Below are 22,227 nucleotides of genomic sequence, written 5' to 3' on the forward strand. Positions count from 1 at the left end.
AGGAAAATATAGATAGGCAGAGGCTTTTGAATAGAGAGAGATAGAGTAGGGCAAGGGTATTGAAGGTTCATATAAAGCTGAAGAATTGGGGTGTTGGAAGTTATATTGACCAATGAGTGGAATCAATTTCAAGAGGAAAGAAGGTCTGAAACTGTGATTTCAGAGACAGAACAGTTCAGGTGGGGACAGGGTCCAGAGTGTAGGGGACAAGGTCCAGAGTGCAGCAGTGGAACCAAGTGGCTGAAAGAAACAGGGGAGGCCTTGGGAAATGAGATCAAGGAAATGAGAAGCTGAGGTGTTGGATGGATCATCCACATACTCAGTTGGATGGAAGGACTTGGAGAAGAAAACGTGGCGCTAAAGGCCCTGTATCTTGCTGCTGCTCACTCCTCTGATCACTTCTATTCTCATTTAACTCCAGCCACATCAACCTCCTTGCGCTTCCTTAAATATACCAAGCCCATTCTCACCTCAGAGCATTTGCCTACTTTTCCTGCAGCCTTGAATGCTCTTCTTCCAAATATTCTACTGTGCACTCCCTTGCTGCATTCAGGTTTCTGCTCCAACATCAACTCTTCAGAGCTTTTACTGACCTGTCTACCTAAAATAGCAGCTCTCAACTCTGATCCTTAATGTGTTTTATTTTTCTTCAGAGCAGTTAGCACAACCTGAAATTATAGTTCACATTTATCTTCTCTATTATCCATCACCCCACTAGGATGTAAGCTCAATGAGAGCAGTCATATTCTCTTGTCCCCACTGTATTCCAAGCACCTAAAACAGACCCAGGAACCTATCTGCTCAAATCCTGCCCTTCTCTCAACAACTCAGAAACATTTTTCTGACACTCCAAGCTGAAGTGGTTTTTCCCCACTCTGAAGTTCCACAGGGCATATTGTATATACTGTTCACTCATCACTCTTACTCATTGATTTGTTCATTAATTGCTTTAACTATTGTGTGCCAGGAATTCATCTAGGCCTTGTTTCATTTGATAATTACTGTTTTATATTTTCATCTTATTTCTATAAGCAAACTGTAATAGACTAAAGGGATTACAGTGAAACCACCAGATTTTGTAAGTTCTAAGGGAACAGTTTAGAGACACAATAGAGAGGATACAGAAAGCAAATAGGGGCACCTGGGTGGCTCAGTGGTTAATTGTTTTTGGCTCAGGTTGTGATCTCAGGGTCCTGGGATCCAGTCCTGCATCTGGCTCCTCATAGGGAGCCTGCTTCTGCCTCTGCCTATGTCTTGCCTCTCTCTCTGTGTTTGTTATAAATAAATAAAATCCTTTAAAAAAGCACATAAAAGGAATAGTAGAGCATTAACAGGAAAATGCTAATTTGTTTTGAATCTTGTCTCAGTAATTAGACTGATCCTAACATGAGACTGCCACAGTCAACCTACATCCTAAAATCATGTCTAAATTTTAGATGTAGTAACAATTTGCAAAGATACTTTACAAAAATCCCACTTTATGAAATAAAGTATGCAATTCTACAAAATTAATCTAATTGTATTGTTATCCTCTGTAGCAGTTGCGGTTCTTTTAGATGCTAACTTTAACAGAGAATAAATTTATTGAACATATTAGGTACAGAATAAAAGGGCAGCTCTGAGACCAAGTCCTTAAAGGACAAGAACACCTTTGTGATGCCATGTAGCAGGTCTCAAGCATCTTGCAAGGCTGCCACTAAAATGAATTTGTGGGGCACCTGGGTGGCTCTGTTGATTAAGTGTTCCAACTCTCGATTTCAACACAGGTCATGATTTCAGGGTCCTGAAATTGAGCCCTGCATCGGACTCCACATTCAGTGGGAAGTCTGATTGAGATTGTCTCTCTCCCTCTCCCTCTACTACTCTCACTCCCTAAAATACATAAATCTTAAAAAAAAAAAAAATGAAAAGGTGTCAACCAGTCTCTCTGACTGGCTTCAAAGTTCTGGGAGAGAGACTTAAATTATAGGCTCAGCATGAAGAGAAGAAGGCATGGACTCTTCTCTGGCAGTCCCCCCAAACAATATCCAATTGGGAAGAGATTATTTTCCAAACGTTACTTGGGATACAATTACCAAAAGAGCAAAAACAATCAAGAAAAAAAAAGTACCAACCTGATGCCCCTCGTGAGAACTACTCCCTCCTTCTCTTAGGTTTGCAGAGCTCCTTAGCTATGCCTAATCACACTCTGAATCAATGTTTATGTATCTTTTCATTTCATCTACTAGCTTATGAGCCCCAGAAGGCAAGTGGCTGCAGCAGCTGCATTATCCAGAGAATGGTGTCCTAGAGATCCCCCCAAATTAGTTTAGAAATATTCTGAAGAGGGGGTACCTGGGTGGTTCAGTGGTTGAGTGTCTGCTTTTGGCTTGGGTCGTGATCCCGAGGTCCTTGGATTGAGTCCTATATTGGACTTCTCGCAGGGAGTCTGCTTCTCCCTCTATGTCTCTGCCTCTCTCTGTGTCTCTCATGAATAAATAAAATCTTAAAAAAAAAAGAAGAAATATTTTGAGTAAATTTAAGCAAAAGTAAATGCCTTTTCTCTATTCTATTATAGATAACTTTTATAAATTTTTAATAGTTTCATCTAATATGAAAATATGTAAAATGAATATGGGAAGACATAAATCCTCCTTAGTTCCTTTCTATCTTCTCTAAATATATAAAATGCTCACAGAGTATTCCTCATTTTAGTTGGAAATCTTTTAAATTTAAAAAGATATAACATTAATCTAATTTTCTCTGGAGCTGATTTCAGCTAAAAGTCTCTTCAACAATTTAACTGTTGGTATAACATCTGGTATAACTTTTGAATAGCTAAAAATAAAACATTCTGTTCTTTGGAGAATAACTACTAATAAATGCTTAGGAAGAAATTGTTCTCTGACTTTTCTAACTTGTATTTGCGGAGGTAATTCTAGAAAACCATCGTGGTAGCTAATACATGACTAAATCTGTCAGAGTCTCTCTTATAAACACTATAAAAATGCAATAGATTAATTCCGTAGTAAGACAAGTATATGACTCAGTCAAATACCATAAAAGTCAAATACTGAGTATCCATGCAATGGAATATTATTCAGCCCTAAAAAGAAGTATGAAGTAATGCAGTAATGCTATATGTTACAACATGAAGCTTGAAAACATGCTGAGAAGCCAGCTACAAAAAGCTATATAATTTTACTTACACAAAATGTCCAGAAAAGGCAAATCCACAGAAAGTAGATTAGTGGTTGCCAAGGGAGGGGGGTGGCCTGAGGGAATGGTAATGGAAAGTGACTGTAGATGGATATGGATTTCCTTTTGGAGTGATGAAAAGGTTCTGTAATCAGATAGTGAGGATAGTTGCACAACTCTGTGAACATACTAAAAACCGCCAAATTGTATACTTTGAAAGGTTGAATTTTATGCGAATTATTTCTCAAAAAAAATTTTTTTAAGAGGGAGGAGGCTTAATGAGATTTGGCATGAAAAGAAATTGTTATAAGGACCTAAGAAAGGCATGGAATTTTGTATTTATATCCAGGCAAAGACAAAGAGTAGAAGAAAAAAGCATAGAAAAGAATACCCAATAATTACATCCTTACGAGTCTAAACATTAAAAATAAAGGTTTTAATTACATTGCTAATATCATGAGACAAATCATTTATTTTCCCCTTTTGGGAAAGTATATGATGACTTGCTCTTTTTTTTTTAAGTAGTAAAAAATTACCAGCAGCCTTCCTTAGTTCTTTTCAGCTACGAATTGTGCAATAGTCTCGGCTGCAAATCAAGCAACTTTATGATGTTGTAGCACTTAAAAACTCACTTGATCTTGTAAGAACTTTTTATTTATTTGCAATAAAAGCATACAGTTGGCAGATCATGCCAGGAAATCATATCCTACCCATCTATACTTGCCCCAGTGAAACTCAAAGACTTCCTTGGATTTTCTTTTCCTCATTCTTTGAATTTTAATCTGTGTGTTTTTAGTCTTTGAGTTAACTGAGAAGCCTTTTCGTTCTGTGAACTAAGCACATTCCTTCAAAACCACAGGCATCCACTTCTCATTGGATTTATGACAATCACAACATTGGCATGCAGGTAAAAAAAAAAAAAAAGAATTCAATTTGCTTTTCCCATCACACCTCCGGTTACCTCAGGGAACCCTATTTTAATAGGGAAAGAAGTAAGGACAATTTCTGCCATCCTAACCACATCCAAGTGTTCCACAATATTCCTCAGTGGTTTATCCTTTCCTCTGCACATTTCTACAGCTCTAGCTATTGGATCATTAGAGTTTTGCCTTTCAGAAAAGGTGTTTAGGAAAAGGGATCCTAACAGACAGCAGTCCAGAGCAACTTTTCCTTCTTCAGAATAGCCTCTTTAGGAAATTCCTTTCTAAATCTAATAAGTTTATGGATTAAACTACTTTCAAGGATGGAATGGCCTGAGAGCATTCTAAACTGAGATTAGGACTTTATCCTTTGTTCGGCACATAACATGGGCCACTCAAAGCACTTAATAAATATTTAACAGAATTGAGTCAGTAATGTTGTAAAAGAGTTAGAAAAGACTTTAGAATTTGCTTTGTTTTTTCTTCTATCAACACAAGGACAAACATAAATGGGTGGATTATAGTCAGTGTAAGAGAATAAAGAGTAAGAGAGATTAAGAATAAAGAGGTAAAACACCTCATATGGTTTGTGAGAAAGGGCAAACATCCTTTTTGTATTGCTCTTTTTAGTTGGTTGTTGGGCAGACTGCTCCACAAGAGAAAATGTGATAACTCTAAGAGAGGAAAATGAAAATTGTAGTCTTTCCAATTAAGAAAGTGTCAATTCAGTCTTAAGAATAAGAGCATGGCCTCCCATGCTAACAGCTATATAATTAGTAATATTTCCCTTGATAACAAACACAGTTTATACTATAGTTATCAAAAAATTCATCCTACAAAAAGTTGCTTGAGTTTACAACAACTGAAGCGGTAGCCAAATTTCAGAGTATATTGATGCAGCTATTTGTATTCCTGATGCTCCTTTGTACTCTAAGCCCATTAAGAACATATTACTTTTCCTAAATTTTCCCATATGATAAGTAGAATCTTATGGATTTGTGGCTCTCAGGTCACTTAAGTTACTGGGCAGAGAGGCGTGGAGCTATATAAACATGGGGAAAAGAGCTATTACTATTGAGTGATCAAACCATTAAATATGTTTTATTGCTGTAAAGTGTATCATTGTTTTACTTCATAGTATACTGTTTTTGTGAAGTTGAGAAATAATGTGCTTATTCTGCTTTCATAATTAAAACATCACTTTCAAAATTTGTAAAGTTGATTGAAATAACCACAGTAATGGTGGAGTTGGGCTTGCTTGTTTTAAGAGAAGTGTTTATTTATTTATTTTTTTTAATAAGTATTTTTTTTAAATTTATTTATTCAGAGAGAGAGAGACTGAGAGGCAGAGACACAGGCAGAGGGAGAAGCGGGCTCCATGCAGGGAGCCTGACGCGGGACTCGATCCTGGGTCTCCAGGATCAGACCCCAGGCTGCAGGCAGCGCTAAACCGCTGCGCCACCGGGGGTGCCCAAGGGAAGTGTTTAAGTTTGAATGCAATAGTCATGGTGGTTTTTAAAGTAAATAAATTGAAATTAGAAGCAATGTAGTACCATACCCTCTTCGCCAAAATATTTTCTACCAAATGAAAATAAGGAAAAGAGAGTAACCTGTGATTATGTAAACTGTGGAAGGATAAGGAGAGACTAAATCAAATGTATATTCTTGTTTGTTTTTTAAAGATTTTATTTATTCATGAGAGATAGAGAGAGGCAGAGACACAGGAAGAGGGAGAAACAGGCTCCCTGTGGGGAGCCCCATGTGGGACTCGATCCCAGGACCCCGGGATCATGCCGTGAGCCAGAAGCATATGCCCAACCACTGAGACACCCAGGTGTCCCAAAGGTATATTTTTGAAAATAGACAAATACTCCAGAAATATTGCACTGTATGTTAGCTAACAAAATTTAAATAAAAGGAAAAAAAATACAGAGATGAATGAGTATATTATAGTAGGAAGACTTTAATACAGCAGCTGATAGAACTTCCTGACTATAAGGACTGTGAAAAACTAAAAGTATTATGTGTTTTCCCTTGGAGATTAAAAACACAGATAATTCTCCTTAGGTGTAATATTATGTAGAAAACAGAATTGGTTCAGATAATGTTTTGAGAGTCTCAATTTTTTTTTTTTCCACTAATATGAAGGTAAAGAGAAAAAAAGGACTCTGGGCCAAGTCCATCTGTACAACCCTCAGCCTGTCTGAGTTCTTTAAGGACGGAGTAGTTTTGAATAGCTGAGGTTTCTGGACAGCTATGTGTACATCATCCCAAGAATTACAATTTTGAATGAAAATATCACTAAAATTGTATTTAAATCCCATGACCTTTATTCTTCCTTTCTGACTTTTAAAAAATATCATGTGAGTCATTCAAACTTACAGAAATTATTTTAGGAAAAGAAACAGCCATAATCTTACTATCCCAAAACCACCAGGACGTACAGAAAACATGATTCAAGGTTGTAAAATAATGAGATCCTCAATCTACCTGAATATTGTCTCAAGTCTGTAACACTACATGTTACTATGCTAAATTCACACCCTTTTTTTTCTGGCTCCAAAGACTGACCTCTTAACCTTCTCCAAGGCTTGCATCCTAAAGGCCTCACATTGTAATAAATTTTAAGAGCTCGCACACATGCATCCTTGACACTCTAAGATTTTTCAAACTTTCCTTAGCATCAGATTCTTATTTTTCAGTTTCCAAAGGTATATTTTAGTTTTATGGTATGCCCCCCACTTTTCCAATTTGCTGCTTTAGATTTGCTGTAACTAATCTGGCTTTGAGACATGGGGATAGGACATTTAAGTCTAAACACGCACTAGCCAATCCTGAAAAATCAACTTACTTATATTCCATAGTGACTTAATAAAAATTTAGATAGTTATAGGTGGAAAGGTACATTACCTGGAGTCAAGAAACCTGCTCATACAGCAGAGTAGAACGGTGACTACATCTGCAGAAAATATTGTTCATCTACAAGCTACAAAAAAATCAAATGTGCCACAAAACAAAGAAGGTAGAGGATATGGATGTTTAAATAAGAAAAGAAGTACAGGGCCCATTGAATGCCCTGTACTAAAACTGAGCCTTGGGTTTGAAAAGAAGTTAGGAGACTGCTCCCAACTCATTCTGGCCCAAAAAGGTGAGGAAGGAAGATCAGAAAGTGTAATGCAGTAGAGAGAGGAGGCCAGGGGAGTTTGACACAATTAAAGACTAACACTTGCTTTCTTGTTTTGATGAGAGTAAGACCACTGGATATAGAAGGTCACCTTGAAGAGACACAGTGCTATTACTTCAATCTTGCCTGGGTTCAGCCCTGCTTATCTCCCACCAAATGTGGATAAATAAGCAGCCTCATAGAGCTATTTTTTATCATATGAGCTTGGCAGGTATGTTGCTTTTAAACCTGTTGATGTGCTACTATTATTTCACGTAATATATATTTTAGTATATGTGCTGCCGAAGCGAGTACTATTTCACATAATATAAAGTTTCTTTTTTGTGAGGTTAACATGTCAGCTTCATTAATCAAGTTATCATGAAAATTAAAATTTATTTGATTAGAATTTAATTAATATGTCATACTAGTTTCTTTGCAACTACAGAACATATACCTATGGGAAAGGGTGGCCCAATTGCTTGCGGTGGCAATTAAACTTGTGCTTTTCTTCCACTGGCCTCTGTTCCCTGCTAGGCTCTTGGTTAAGAGAGAAAAAAAAAAAAAAGCTGTCACTCTGACCCAAAAATCTCTCTTAGGACAGAAGATATTGACAGAACCTAGAGTACACCTTAAGTGTGATTGTTCTAAAGGCATACTTGAGTTGTTCCATGAGAATGAGGCTCTCAGAAGACCCTGAATATATATTTAAGACTGAACCTCCATTTCCACCCTTCCGTGATTTTTCTCCTTAAGTCTGCCACTCAAGTCTCCTTGTCCTCCTAAGTCTCCCTGTGTCCTTGTACTCATCAGGCTGACATGATACATCAGCATCTGAGTTTTTCAAGCCAATAGCTTATAGTTACCAAAAAAAAAATCAAGTTTGTAAAGAAGGGGTACTTAAATGTAGTAAACTTGGCCTCCCTTTGCCCTCTAAACTTTATTCAAATAAAATTATAAAAAAGTGACTGGGGACATCTGGGTGGCTCAGCAGTTGAGTATCTGTCTTTGGCTCAGGTCGTGACCCCAGGGTCCTGGGATCAAGCCCTGCATCAGGCTCCTGCATGGAGCCTGCTTCTCCCTCTGCCTATGTCTCCGCCTCTCTCTCTCTGTGTCTCTCATGAATAAATAAATAAAATCTTAAAAAAAAAAAAAGTGACCGTAGTGGCGCCTGGGTGGCTCAGTTGATTGTCTGCCTTCGGCTCGGATCATGATCTCAGGGTCCTGGGATCGAGCCCCACATGAGGCTACTTGCTTGACGGGGAGTCTGCTTCTCCCTTTCCCTCTGTCCTTACCCTGCTTGTACTCTCTCATACTCTTTCTCTCAAATAAATAAAATCTTTTTTAAAAAAGTGTAATTTATATTCAGATAATTAAGAAGTGATTATATTACTCCTGCATTCATTGTATATAAATGTACATACAGCGTCTCTTAGATGCTTTGGGTACTAGGGGAAAAATGTAGTCCCTGAAAAAATGTAACATATGATCACACAAATCTGAGTACCATTTAAGCAATTAGCCATGACAACTCAAGCTTAAGCAACATGGTAAGTACTTATTACTTTTGCTAGCAAGGAAAAATGCATGAACTGTCTAAACAATAGAGCATTTTAAAAAATTCATATTTATTTCCACCTATTCTGCGGCTAATAACATTGTGGGTGCTTTTAAAGGTCAAAAACAATGAACTGTCTAAAAATATTCTGAATAGCAATGGTATTACATTGTGAATTTTATTTTCAAATTTTGGTCAATAAAGAAGAAAATAATAAAGTTAACAAATCAAAAGAAGTACCAAAAAAAGACATTCACATACACGAAAGGTATGAACAGTGTAGACTCATTTCCAGGTGATTGAATTCTACTTACACATTTAAAATACAAAATACATCTTAATTTGTTAAGGAAACTGACCACATTTAGCACCAGGAAAGGAACTTTACTTTAGCTTTTGATCGTGCCTTCAATATCTTGTCTTAAGAAAAGAAATTTTATGGAAACTATATGTATGTATCACTGTCAATTAATAAAAGATTAATTTTGAAAAATAACCACTGCATATCATTGATTCACGAGTGATTCAAAGGGAATAAATCCTTAAAGCTGGAACTACTTGATATTCCGCACAACTCTCCTACAGTGGTTTGTTTTCATTTCCTCCAACGCTTGTTCCAATTGTTGAACCAAATGAAGCAGAGTGGCTGGGTCTGTCTGCAGAACTTTGGTGTTGTGATCTCCATTCTGATTAAGGTGTAGCTTTATAGTCACTGATGGTTTAATCTGTTGCCTGAGGCTTCTGCTTGCAAGCTTCATTTTAAATGGAATAAGAGCATAATTACTATTTAATAATCACGCTGAATATTTATAATTACTTTATACCATATACAAAAATCAAATTTTACATGAATCACAGACTTCAAAATGAAAAATAAACTCTAAGAAACTTTGGAAAAGAGAAGAGAATATGTACACAACCTTTCCATACAAAATTTCTTAAACATGATAATAAAAGGCACAAACCATAAAGAAAAAAACTGATAAATGGAAATACATTAAAATTAATACATTTTCTTCCAAAGGATACCTAAAGATGGTAGAAAACAAGCCACAAACTGAGAGAAGATATTTTGTAACCTATATAACCAAAAAAAAGATTAGTATTCAGAATGTATGACAACCTGTTCTGATTAAAAACAACAATAACACAAGCAGAAAAAAACCCCACAAGACCAAGAGAAAAATGTGCAGAAGACCTAAGTAAGCACTTCACAAAAGAAGTAACACAAATAAATAAACATAGGAAATTGTTTTGAACAATTGAACATGTGTTCAATTTTATTAGAAATCAGGAAAATGGCCAATAAAACCATAAGGTACTATTTTATACATATCAGACTGGCAAGAATTAAAAACCTATCCATTTGGAGGCACTGTGAGCAACTGTCATGGGAACTCTCACTGCTTTGGAAAACAATATACATTACCATCAATTCCACTCCTAGGTATATACCTTGAATTCTTACATGTATACATTTACACAGTAATTGTTTTGGGTTCCAAGAGTCAAAAATTAGGTCTTCAGTGTTCTTTAGTAATAGAATGGATACACTGAGAATATTCATACAGTAAAATGCTTACTAAATAGCAACAAAAAGAAACAAACTACAGGGATGACCAGGTGGCTCAGCCTTGAGTGTCTGCCTTTGGCTCAGGTTGTGACCCTGGGGTTCCAGCATCAAGACCCACATCCGGCTCCCGGCATGGAGCCTGCCTCTCCCTCTGCCTCTCTCTCTGTCTGTCTCTCATGAATAAATAAATAAATTGTTTAAAAAAAAAAAAAAAAAACAAACTACAGCAATATAAATTGCTATGGATAAACCTTAAAGTATGTTCAATCAAAAGCAAGTTGCAGAAGAAAACAAAAACTAAAGTTTAATGAAAAAATATGCACAAAAAAACTATAAAGAAAGTATTAAGAGAAAATTCAGGATAATGGTTACCTTCAGTAGCGTGGGAGGGGTTATAATTGGGGGAGGTCACACATGGTTTTGCTATATTTCTTAAGCGTGGCAATAAGTACTTGTTTTATTATTATTCTTTGAACTGAGTATCTATAATCTTTTGTGGGTATGATATATTCTGAAATTAAAGAATACTATTGATATATTTTTAAAATTTTTATTCAAATTCAATTAATGAATATATAATAATATAATATATTATTGGTTTCAGAGGTACAGGGCAGTGATTCATCAGTCTTATATAATACTCAGTGCTCATAATATCATGTGCCCTCCTTAATGCCCATCACCCAGTTACCCTGTCCCTCCACCTTTCTCCCCTCCAGCAACCCTCAGTTTGTTTCCTATGATTAAGAGTATCTTATTATTGACGCATTTTTAAAAGAAAAAAACCACAAACTCTAGAAACAATGGCTAACTTGGAAGCAACAGAATTTAGTCCTAGCACCAGACTGTTCTCCAAAGACCATTCTTCCTTAAAAGGAACCAGGACCTTCTTAAAGTAACAGCTGATTAGAGATCTGAGACATCATGAGCCTGAAACATCTTGTTATACAAGAAAGCAAGATTGCTACCTGAAACTATCAGAGTCCTATCAAAAGGACACAAAGCCAAATTGAAGAGCCTTCTAGCAAGTAACAAATCTAACCTGAGATTTCAGGATTAATTTCATACCACGACATAGAATATTCTAATAACTTCTTCCAATTAATTCTAGGTGATCTGGCTTCCAAACCCAAGATACTGATCCACAGCTGAAATTTAATGTTGAAAAATAATTTGGAAACAATACGACAATCCCCTTCAGTAAGCCAGTCTCCAAATATAATGTAGGTACTTGTGAGTTAAATTATCTCTTTACGATCATTTCTCTAGTACAGAAAATTATAGGTATGAAAGATAGAGTATGATGACTGAAAATAATACTTATCCATTCACTTACACATTGCTTATCCTTCTCTTTCCTCTATCTCTGCATTGACGGATAGGGACCAAATGTATCTAGGTGTGTAATTAAGCCATGAACTTTTTGTTCAAATACTTAAGGTCACTCGATCTATCCTCAAATTTTTAGAGAACATAATATCTAAGTTAATATCCTTTACAAATTCATATCCATACCATTCTTTAACATTTCTAAATAAAGATGATGCAACATCCCTAACAAACACCTAGTAAGACGATCAGACCTTTTTTATTCTCGGAGAGAAATTTCAGTGACACTAAGGATGAACAGTAGTCCACAAAATTCTTGATATGGACTCATTTTTTTGATAAGGATGAAATCCTGTCCGTCTTGTAAAAATAACAACAGCAATTTAAATGGATCACTCCTGGGTGGCTCAGCAGTTTAGCACCACCTTTGGCCCAGGGTGTGATCCTAGAGACCCGGGATCGAGTCCAACATTGGGCTCCCTGCATGAAGCCTGCTTCTCTCTCTGCCTGTGTCTCTGCCTCCCTCTCTGTGTCTCTCATGCATAAATAAATAAAATCTTTAAAAAAAAAAAAAGAATAAATGAATCAGTCCTAAAGGTAAATCTCCCTATACCAGTCTCAGATGCAGTTTACTGATGCTATCAAATGCATCAATTGTGCTGGCAATTTATGAAGGGAAATGTTTCTATTAGAAATTAAACTAAACTATGATGACTGATGTATTTCTCATAAGCAACTGCACAATAATTAGATGGTAATGTCCTTTCACTACCAGTGTCCATGAGACAATTGAGTTACTAAAAGATGAAAGGTCCTATATCCTGTTAATAGTTTCCCAGTCATTTGGGATCCCTGGGTGGCGCAGCGGTTTAGCGCCTGTCTTTGGCCCAGGGCGTGATCCTGGAGACCCAGGATTGAATCCCACATCGGGCTCCTGGTGCGTGGAGCCTGCTTCTCCCTCTGCCTGTGTCTTTGCCTCTCTCTCTCTCTCTCTCTCTCTGTGACTATCATAAATAAATGAAAATTAAAAAAAAAAAGTTTCCCAGTCATTTAACTGATCTTCACCTGACAAGTCTTCCTCCCATAACCAGGAGAATCTACTCTGGTTAAAATCCCTTGTAAAAATTTCGACTAATGAGCTCAGAAAATCCATTAGTTCTCTTAGAAGCTTTTCAGCCCTTAAATGCATTTCACCATAAGAAGCAATATTCATTCAGTATACCCTCAACTTTAAACTATTAGTCCCTGCAATAACATGGCTATTCAAACCCATTTCATGAGGTAAATGAGCTCTCCAGAGTTTTAGAAAATTCAACTCCTTAAGTTTCTAATTTCTAAAGATGTCTTCATAATGGAAAAACTTAAAGCAAATCAATAAAGCCAAAAAAATAATTTTTAAGGGCTAGCAGAACCCAAAAGCCAGAAACTATCCCTACCCAAGAGAGAGAGAGAAAGATGTATAAGATAATTTACTGCTGAATCTCATGAACATGACCATCCCCACACCTCCTCCACCTGGTTATTTTGAGAGGATTGAAACATAAAAGCTTAGCAATAGTGATCTCCTCCTCCCTAGGAACCCCACAGGATTTGCTTCTTATGGGGTCTCCAAGAGCATGAACTGTGTCTGATTCTTTGTGAATCCATACCACCTAGCACATGATAACTGTATAAAAAATACTTGATACAAAATTTGTTAAGAAGCTATTTACCCCCCCAACCCCCACCTTTTAAAATATTCAGTACCGAATGCCCATTATGTACCAGACATTGTGCTGGGGACAGAGGAGTGAACGAGGCACAGTACCTGCCTTCATGGAGCCACATCTGTGTTTATACCTATTCAAGCACTAATCAGACTGGATTATAATTGCTAAACCCTCTAACTGGATTTCTGTAACTTGTTTAGACCATCTTACCACCATTCAAAAAGGAAGAATCCACTCTAACAGTGGTTTACAAACTTCCTTGCAAGTCAGAAATATCCAGGTAACAAGGTTTAAAAAATCCTGATGCCCAGGCCAAATCGCATAACAATAAATTAGAATCTCTGGGGGTTGAACACAGATGAGAAAAATTTAAAACTACCCAGGCCATTTCAATATATAGTCAAGTTTGGGGACTAGTGCACTGTACCACATATTCAATACTCATTCCCATATCCATGTGGGCCTTTACAACTTTTGCTGCCTCGTCTTTCAAGATTAGCACTGGTTTTCTCATTCATGCATCCTTCTGAAATTTCATCTCCTTTTTTTTTTTTTTTTATAAATTTTTATTTATTTATGATAGTCACACAGAGAGAGAGAGGCAGAGACACAGGCAGAGGGAGAAGCAGGCTCCATGCACCGGGAGCCCGACATGGGATTCGATCCTGGGTCTCCAGGATCGTGCCCTGGGCCAAAGGCAGGCGCCAAACCGCTGCGCCACCCAGGGATCCCTTCATCTCCTTTTGTTGAAGCTTTTCTGGTTCCTGCAACTGTACACTGAATTACGTTATAGGATTTTGAAATACAGTACTCAGTTGTACCTTCATTTATACAATTACATTTTTCCCCCTCCAGAAATTTCTTTTATAACTATCTTTAGTTACTAGTTATTTTGAGAACATCTAATATCCCTAACTAGATAACATCTTTTTCATCTGAGAAAATGTTAAGATATTTTGGGACTTTTTTTTTCTCCTTCTGCCTGGAATGCTTTTCTTTGAGCAATTTCCATGACACTTTAAGATTTAGATCTACCCTCAAAAGGTACCTGAGGCCTATCCTGACCCCTTCATCTGGAAGAGCCTTGGACTCCAGCTATCCCCTATCATATTCATTATACTGTTTTGTTTTGTTTTGTTTTTTCCCCTGAAGAGCACTGGTCTAGCCAGTATTATCTTATTGAGTGACATATTTCATTTCTGGCAGTAACTATCTTGTCTCGCTTGCTGACTGCAGGATCTCCAGCACCAGGAACTATTCTCTGGCACAGAAAAGAGTGGGTCTCAGGTTGGCTTCTCATAGGAATCGCCTGTAAAATTTTAAACATTTCAAATTCTAAAAATCTTGCCTCCCAAAATAAGAAATCTTTAATCATGAAGTCCCTTGACCAAGAAAATGTGAGATATAGTTTTCTACAGGAGATACAGAATGCGTGAGTGTGTGTGTGTTCGTGTGTGTGTGTGTGTGTGTGTGTGTGCTGGCTTGTGTTCAAAAGCAGAAGAGGTTTAGGTTTGCATGCACCACTCGGGCCTCCAGTTTTTACCATAGAAATGTGATATGCTAAATATAGGGCAGTGTGTTGTAAAACTTCTGTGTCACAAAGCATTTGGCATAGCTCTAATCAGGAAATGGATGACATTCAATAAACATCTATCAAACTTATCTGTCACACTGCTTGATAAAGGGCTACATGTAAGAGTCTGAGAACTCCGTTTGGTTATCTGTGTGCCTTTAAAAACAATTGAATCTTTCAAACAGAATGTGTACAAGCCAGACACAAAATAATATTTACTGAATCGCTCTGTATATGGAAAGTTAAAGAACGGGCAAAAGTAATCTATGTATTTAAAGTCAGGACGCTGGTTACCTTTGGAAAGAAAGGAAGGGGAAGCAATTGGTAGGAGGCAAAGAGGATGCTTCTGGGGTGCCTATCATGGGCAAGTGTTGGTTTTCACCATGTGATAACTCAATTGAGCTTTACAATGACCTGTGCACTTTAATTCATGTGTGTTTTGTTTAAGCATAAAAGTTTCATAAAATCAAATACGACTTAAAAATTTGTATGACTGTCTCCTTTCCAAATAACCCCTTTCTTACAAACTTTGAAAATTAATCTAAACACATTAAGCATATAAGAAAATGAACTATTTGTGAAATGGTGTCAAAATAAACATTCAAAAAAACTGTTTGAAACCAAAGTTTGGTTAAGGTGGTAAAGAATACAACAAACCTAAGGACATAGAGCCAAAATTAACCTTATATTGTATGTCACGTGGGGTCGGCAGAGCCATACCTGTACATCCAGTCGCCATTCAAGGCTGTGGTAACTTGGAAGGTCTGGTGACAGTTCACTCAGAATAGTTCTTATCTCTTTTCTGTTGTCCAGATAAAGCTGAAGCAGTAATTTGTTCAATTCTTCAGAGAATCCCAAAACAAAAACAGAGTCTTGGAAATCCAGTTCAGAAATCTGAAAGTGAGAACATTAAATTTACCTTTGTCTGGTAAATGCTAAAATATTTGATATACACAAAAGAACATGATATCCCCTAATTCTTTTCTACTTGGTAAGAGAAACAATATCCTTTATATTCAAAGGTAACTCTTGCCCACCATTCCAGCATCTGTCTCTTATACATAAAAATACTTTTATTAAAACATTAAAACAATTGCTAGAATGCCCAGTTTCTCTCTTATTCTCCATCAGGCTAGATCCTGCGAAGATGCACATGCAAAAAAATCATTTAATTCTCCCTCCTCCTAGGATACATACTCTTGTACGTGGTTTTAATAACGTGCAGAATTAGAGGTAATTCTAATTATACTAGCAAGAGGCATTCATATCAGCAGATCACATTATAGTCACATTGTGTAGGCATTGACTTCACTAAGTCAATTACAAAGCATTAACAACATTACTAAAATAAGCAGGTGCCTGCCAGGCCTGTGATGTAGAGTATACCGGGCCTTTTTAAGGTCAAAGAAATAAATACATGGTAAGAAAGCCCTTACCATAAGCTTTGAGCTTTCAGTGAGAAGGTATGTTAATCCTTCCACACCATGCTGGACAGTGTCACTGCTCACACTGAGTTTTCCTGGGAAAGCAGAAAAAAACAAGCAAATAAATTATTGTGTGATGTTTATCCTTTTTATTAAAATTGTTATTTAGGTGGGAACCTGGGTGGCTCAGGTAGGGATCCCGGAGTCCCCAAATCCAGTCGCGCCTCTGGCCTTCTCCCTCTACCTATGTCTCTGCCTCTCCCTCTCTCTCTCTCTCTCTTTCTCTCTCTCTGTGTCTCTCATGAATAAATAAATAAAATCTTTAAAAATTTTCTCATTTAGGAATAAATATCCATATTTCATATTTCATATTTTCAAGCACTGCAATGAAAAAAACCTCCTGTTCAGGCTCCGCTGCCACAACAACGCCTTCAATATCCACCCTCCCCCCACCCTCCTGCTCTGCGGTGTAACCTCTACAAAATGCAGACCCCTGGAAACTGGTTATCAGGAGCACCGTCCTCCTCTGGATCGCCCGGCTATTATTTCAAGTCTGGCAGAAGAGGAACTCCAGGGACTGACCATCTCAGAAAACACCCTCGTCCAGCAGGGAAAAAAAAAAAAAAAAACTGCAGCAAAAGCGGACGTCTGAACAACTAGTTATAAACATGCACCCGGGGCGGGGGGGGGGGGGGGGGGGGGGCGGGGAGGGAATCCCTGGGTGGCTCAGCGGTTGAGCGTCAGCCTTCGGCCCAGGGCGTGATCCTGGGGTCCCGGGATCGAGTTCCGCATCGGGCTCCCTGCGTGGAGCCTGCTTCTCCCTCTGCCTCTCCTGTGTCTATCATGAATAATTAATTAATTAATTAATTAATTAGTTAGTTAAAAATAAACATGCACCTGTTAGTTAGTTAAAAATAAACATGCACCTGCGCGACGTTAATGGGCTCACCCAGCTACTCCGCGCACTTGGGTGCATTTAAGCATCACAGCATCTCTCGCAGGTGGTATTACGTGGTATTACGTGCTCAAAGCTGGGGCGCCGGGGCGGGGGGGGGGGCTCCGGGGTTGAGCACCTGCTTTCGGCCCAGAGCGTGACCCCGGGGTCGCGGGATCGAGTCCCGGGTTGGGCCCCCTGCACGGAGCCTGCTTCTCCCTCTGCCCGTGTCTCTGCCTCTCTCTCGGTCTCTCATGAATAAATAAATTAAACAAACAAACAAACAAACAAACCCCCAAAACACACCAGACTCAAGGCGGCTTAGGGGTCGGGCAGGACCTGCCTCCCGAAGGGCCTCCTGCTTTCATCCCACCACACGGAGTGAGACCCGCGGCGCTGCACAAACCTTCAGCCCGGCCCGCACCCCCCGGCCCTGCGCGCGCGGCCCCCCTCCCCGTCTTACTGGCGGCGCCTTCGTAGACCTTGGGGTTCGAGCCTCGCCTCAGGAACTCCACCGCAATCCGCCCGAACTCGGCGACCACTGCAACCGAAGAGGCCAGGAGGCCATGAGCGCCGGCCGCACCCCGGCCCCCCGGCCCCCCGGCCCCCCTCCCAGGCCGCAGAGCGCCACCCTCCGCTGCCGCGCCCCCTGACCCGTGCTGTCCACTTGCGGCAAGAACGCCAGGTGCTCCTTGTGCTCCTCGGACAGGTCCAGCAGCATCTTCGCGAGGCGGAGGATTTCCGTCGGCGGCGCCGCCCTCGCCCCGCCCCTTCCGGGGCCGGCGTCCCCGCGCAAAGAGGCTCCGGCGCCTCAACAGCCCGGGGCCTTGGGTTCCGGTCGGCCTCGGTGCTGCACGGCGTCGGAAGGGATTCTTCCGCTCGCACATCGCCGACGGTCCGGAAGCGCCGTGGCCGGGGAGGCCGCGCAGCGCCCCGCGGACTGTGGACAGGTGTTCGAGCCCCGACGCCCCCCCTTGGGGACCTTACGTTAATCATACCAACGGCTGGCATTTATTAAGCGCTAGGTCAGGAAATGTCCTTTCATTTATTCACTGATCCAGGGTTCAAAGGCATTCCAGGAGGGGGGTACCATTGTTCCTCCAGGTACAGGTAAGGAAACAGAAAATGGCCAAGCATCTGAAAGTAATTTTTATAGAGCTATTAGTTTGCACAGAGCCTTTTTTAAAAAATGGGTTTTATTTATTTATTCATGAGAAACAGGGAGAGAGGCAGAGACACAGGCAGAGGGGGAAGCAGGCTCCCCATGGGGAACGGGGATGCGGGACTCGATCCCGTGACCCCGGGGTCACGCCCTGAGCCGAAGGCAGATGCTCCACCACGGAGCCACCCAGGTGCCCCTGCACAGAGCTTTTGGTGTATTATCTTACTTGTTTCGCCTCACTTCATTTGCTCAATAGCTATGACCTCGTTTTTACAGATGGAGAACCCAAGCTCCAAAAGATTACATAATCAGCCAGAGACAGAGCTGGAAGGACAGGGTCAAGTCCCTCGATGACCTGCTCCAAAGCCCATCATTCTACATAGCAGGCTGAGAACGGAAGGTTTGTGACAAGTTCTGCGAGTGATTATGAATTACGATAAAGACGGTGGTGATGAGGGCAATGACTGATGCTTGCTGGGTTCAGAACAGTATCTTTATTTTGATGTGTTGAGGGTATGGTGAAAATCGGGTTCCTTTCCCAGCTTTCTCTTCTCACCGGCTGTGGTTCAAATAACAGAGTACAGAATTGCTAATTAATAGGAATATGACTCTCCAATTCTCAACCCCTTGGTGGGGGAGTTGGTGGGGGGAAAAGGGGAAGGGGGTGGAGAGAGAGACTTCCTACCTAGTGTTGTATCTAAGGATTGAGACAATGCCCTTTGTGCTCTGATTCTTCTGGGCAGAAATGAAAATTGAACGTTTTTCAGCTCTGTTCGCTCTGTGTACCTTGTCCTTCACATTGAAATTGTTGTTTGATTTTGCTTTTAAGATTTTATTTATTCATCAGAAACAGAGAGAGAGAGAGAATGGCAGAGACACAGGCAGAGGGAGAAGCAGGCTCCATGCAGGGAGCCCAGTGCGGGACTCGATCCCAGGACTCCAGGATCACACCCCAAGCTGAAGGAAGACCCTCAACCATTGAGCCACCCAGGTGTCCCCACATTGAAGTTGTTTGCTTCTTCCACTGCTGTACGGAAAGGCACATCCTTAAACTTGTTAGTTAGGTCATGAGGCAGCATTTGCAGAGAGAGTACAATTTTTTTCTTAGACTCTGAAACGCAGATCAGGAAAAATGGCATCGTTTCTTAAGCTCTTATTCATACATTGTTCAGAAAGTGTCCATAACTTTCAGAAAAGGTAAAATCGTGATTCTTTTGCAAGTATGCAATGAATACATGTCAAAGATTGTGTTGGACCCATGGGTTAATGAGGGGATCAGTAAGATAATAGTAAGAACCAGTTTCAACTAGCACAAAGGAGATAATTCAAGAGCCATAATTAAAACTCTTTAGGATAAATTGCAGGGCAGCTTTTTATTACCATATGTCATATAGTTGTTTAGAGGAAATTACCTGAATGAAAAGTCAGAAGTCTAGATTCCAGATCTGGCTTTCAAACCTACTACCTGTAAGGCCTCCAATAAGTTCATTTTATATGTTATAAACTTAGCCTCTTCATTTAATCATGACTGCCTTTATGTGCCATGCAGGGCTGTTATCATGTTTAGATGAAATACTAAGTCACATTAAGAAATTGATTTTAATGATCAAATGAAACAATACATTAGTATTAAACACTTGAAAGATTTGTAAATGGTAGCATTTATATTTTGTAGAAGATTTTATGTGCCCAAATCATTGAGAATTCTGCATGCATAATCATCCTAAAATTCATTCATTTAATGCAACAAATACTTATAGAGCAATTACTCAAAGGTTCCAGCGTATGCTATGCCTTGGCAATTTGGAGATGAATAAAACATTGTCCTTTCCTCTGGGAGGTGACAATAAAGTGAGGGAGACAAGTGAAGTCAATGTAGTATGATGAGTGATGATACTTGAGGACTGAACAGAATGATATGGAACCATAGAGAAGGTAGCAATCGATTCTGATTCCAGTAAGAATTCAGGCTTAGAGTAAATGTCCCAGGGTGTGCCTGTGCATGCTAATATGAATGCTTTACAATAGTATAACATTGTAAGTATATAAGGTCTTTTTTTATTTTATTTTATTTTTATTTTATTTATTTATTTTTTTAGTATATAAGGTCTTAAAATCACTTCATGCTATTTTACTTCTGGGGCTAAAGTGAAGAAAGAATAAATACTCAGTTGTTAATTCTGGCAGGGAACAAAGCTTCATATCAGTTTTCCTCTCACATTCTCTCCTTATCTATCTCCCTCCACCTCATCCACTTTCCTTTTCCTTTAGATTTCCCCGCATTGCTTTGTCCTTCTTAGGCATTCCAGCCTCAGAATCTGCACCGGCATTTCCTTGGCTGTGTTTCAATGTTACATAAAATATTATCATCCCCTGCAAGGAATTGCAGTTCAATTCAGCATACTGGGAAGGGGATAAAAGCATAGTCATAACCATCACTCACATGAATTGCCCTCCCATGAATCTAAGACTGGCACAAAATGCATGAATTAGTTCCTTAGATTTAAAAAAAAATTATTTATTTATTTATTTATTTATTTATTTATTTATTTATTTATTGAGAGGGAGAGAAAGTATGAGCAAGCATGAGTGGGGGGAGGGGCAGAGAGAAAATCAGACTCCCAGATGAGCAGGGAGCTTGACAGAAGCATGGCTCCATCCCAGGATCCTGAGATCATGACCTGAGCCAAAGGCAGCTGTTTAACTGACTCAGCCACCCATATGCCCCTAAAAAAATTATTTTAGTTCACTTCTTTCTTTTTTTAAATTTGTTCATTAGAGACACAGAGAGAGGGGGAGAGACATAGGCAGAGGGAGAAGCAGGCTCTTTGCAGGGAGCCCAATGTGGGACTCCATCCTGGAACTCTGGGATCACACCCTGAGCCTAAAGCAGATGCTCAACTGCTGAGCCACTGGGGCATCCTAGTTCACTTTTTCAATTGGATTCTAAAATACAATCAGACACTGGAAAAGATAAAAAATACTTTTTGTTGAATTTTCTCAAATTGACCACACTTAGTAATCCAGATCAAGAAACAAAATGTTACCAGTACCCCAGAACCTCTGCAGTGCCCTCTTCCCATTACTATCCCTTCTTTTGTCTCTACAGTGAACTAATACCTATTCACATGCTCCCTTACAACATCTCTTTGGCATCATCTTTGTATTTGCTTTTACATTAACCTTCTATGTACCCCAACCCCATAGTATCTAACTAGAAACTTAAAGGTATTTTTTAAAATGAAATTTAGGTTTTAGGTACCTTTGACTATTGTAACAGATCTGTCTTAGAAATCTTCCTAGCAGGATCCCTGGGTGGCTCAGCGGTTTAGCGCTGCCTTTGGCCCAGGGTGTGATCCTGGAGACCTGGGATCCAGTCCCACATCAGGCTCCCTGCGTGGAGCCTGCTTCTCCCTCTGCCTGTGTCTCTGCCTCTCTCTCTCTCTCTCTCTGTCTCTCATGAATAAATAAATAAAATCTTAAAAAAAAGAAATCTTCCTAGCAAATAATATAAAAAAATAAAACATTTTAAAATTTAACAAAAGATTTGTAAGACCCCTACCCTAAAAACTAAAAAACATTGATGAGAGATATAAAGGAAGATTGAAATAAATGGCAACATATACCATGGATAGAGCAATATATCATGGGTTGTAAGATTCAACATTATTAAGATATTACTTGTGTTTTTTATAGAGAATGACA

General features: G+C 39.3%; 2 protein-coding genes and 1 long non-coding RNA gene across 4 annotated transcripts in view; 1 reads left to right on the forward strand and 2 right to left on the reverse strand.

The window, feature by feature from the left end:
• The window catches only part of LOC119865417, a 36,701-nt gene extending 34,307 nt beyond the window's left edge, over nucleotides 1–2,394 (reverse strand). The window contains exon 1 of the long non-coding RNA XR_005377185.1: nucleotides 2,335–2,394. This is a non-coding gene — a long non-coding RNA (uncharacterized LOC119865417). The remainder of the gene's footprint in view (nucleotides 1–2,334) is intronic.
• A 6,474-nt stretch (nucleotides 2,395–8,868) lies between these two features.
• On the reverse strand, nucleotides 8,869–18,169 carry COMMD2 (COMM domain containing 2). The gene is made up of 5 exons (XM_038571198.1): nucleotides 18,015–18,169; nucleotides 17,824–17,901; nucleotides 16,439–16,521; nucleotides 15,723–15,896; nucleotides 8,869–9,570 (listed from the first exon to the last, which is right to left on the reverse strand). Exons 1-5 carry the CDS (start codon nucleotides 18,079–18,081, stop codon nucleotides 9,373–9,375), a joined length of 600 nt encoding a protein of 199 aa, XP_038427126.1. The 5' UTR covers nucleotides 18,082–18,169; the 3' UTR covers nucleotides 8,869–9,372.
• A 46-nt stretch (nucleotides 18,170–18,215) lies between these two features.
• RNF13 (ring finger protein 13) overlaps nucleotides 18,216–22,227 on the forward strand; it is a 203,870-nt gene continuing 199,858 nt past the window's right edge. The window contains exons 1-2 of one of the 2 annotated variants that reach the window (XM_038571192.1): nucleotides 18,216–18,470; nucleotides 18,799–18,922. The gene's annotated coding sequence lies outside the window, so the exon portion shown is untranslated. The remainder of the gene's footprint in view (nucleotides 18,471–18,798; nucleotides 18,923–22,227) is intronic. The other variant, XM_038571194.1, reaches the window with a different exon arrangement.

The sequence above is a fragment of the Canis lupus genome, chromosome 23, assembly GCF_011100685.1.
Source record: "Canis lupus familiaris isolate Mischka breed German Shepherd chromosome 23, alternate assembly UU_Cfam_GSD_1.0, whole genome shotgun sequence".
NCBI lineage: Eukaryota > Metazoa > Chordata > Mammalia > Carnivora > Canidae > Canis > Canis lupus.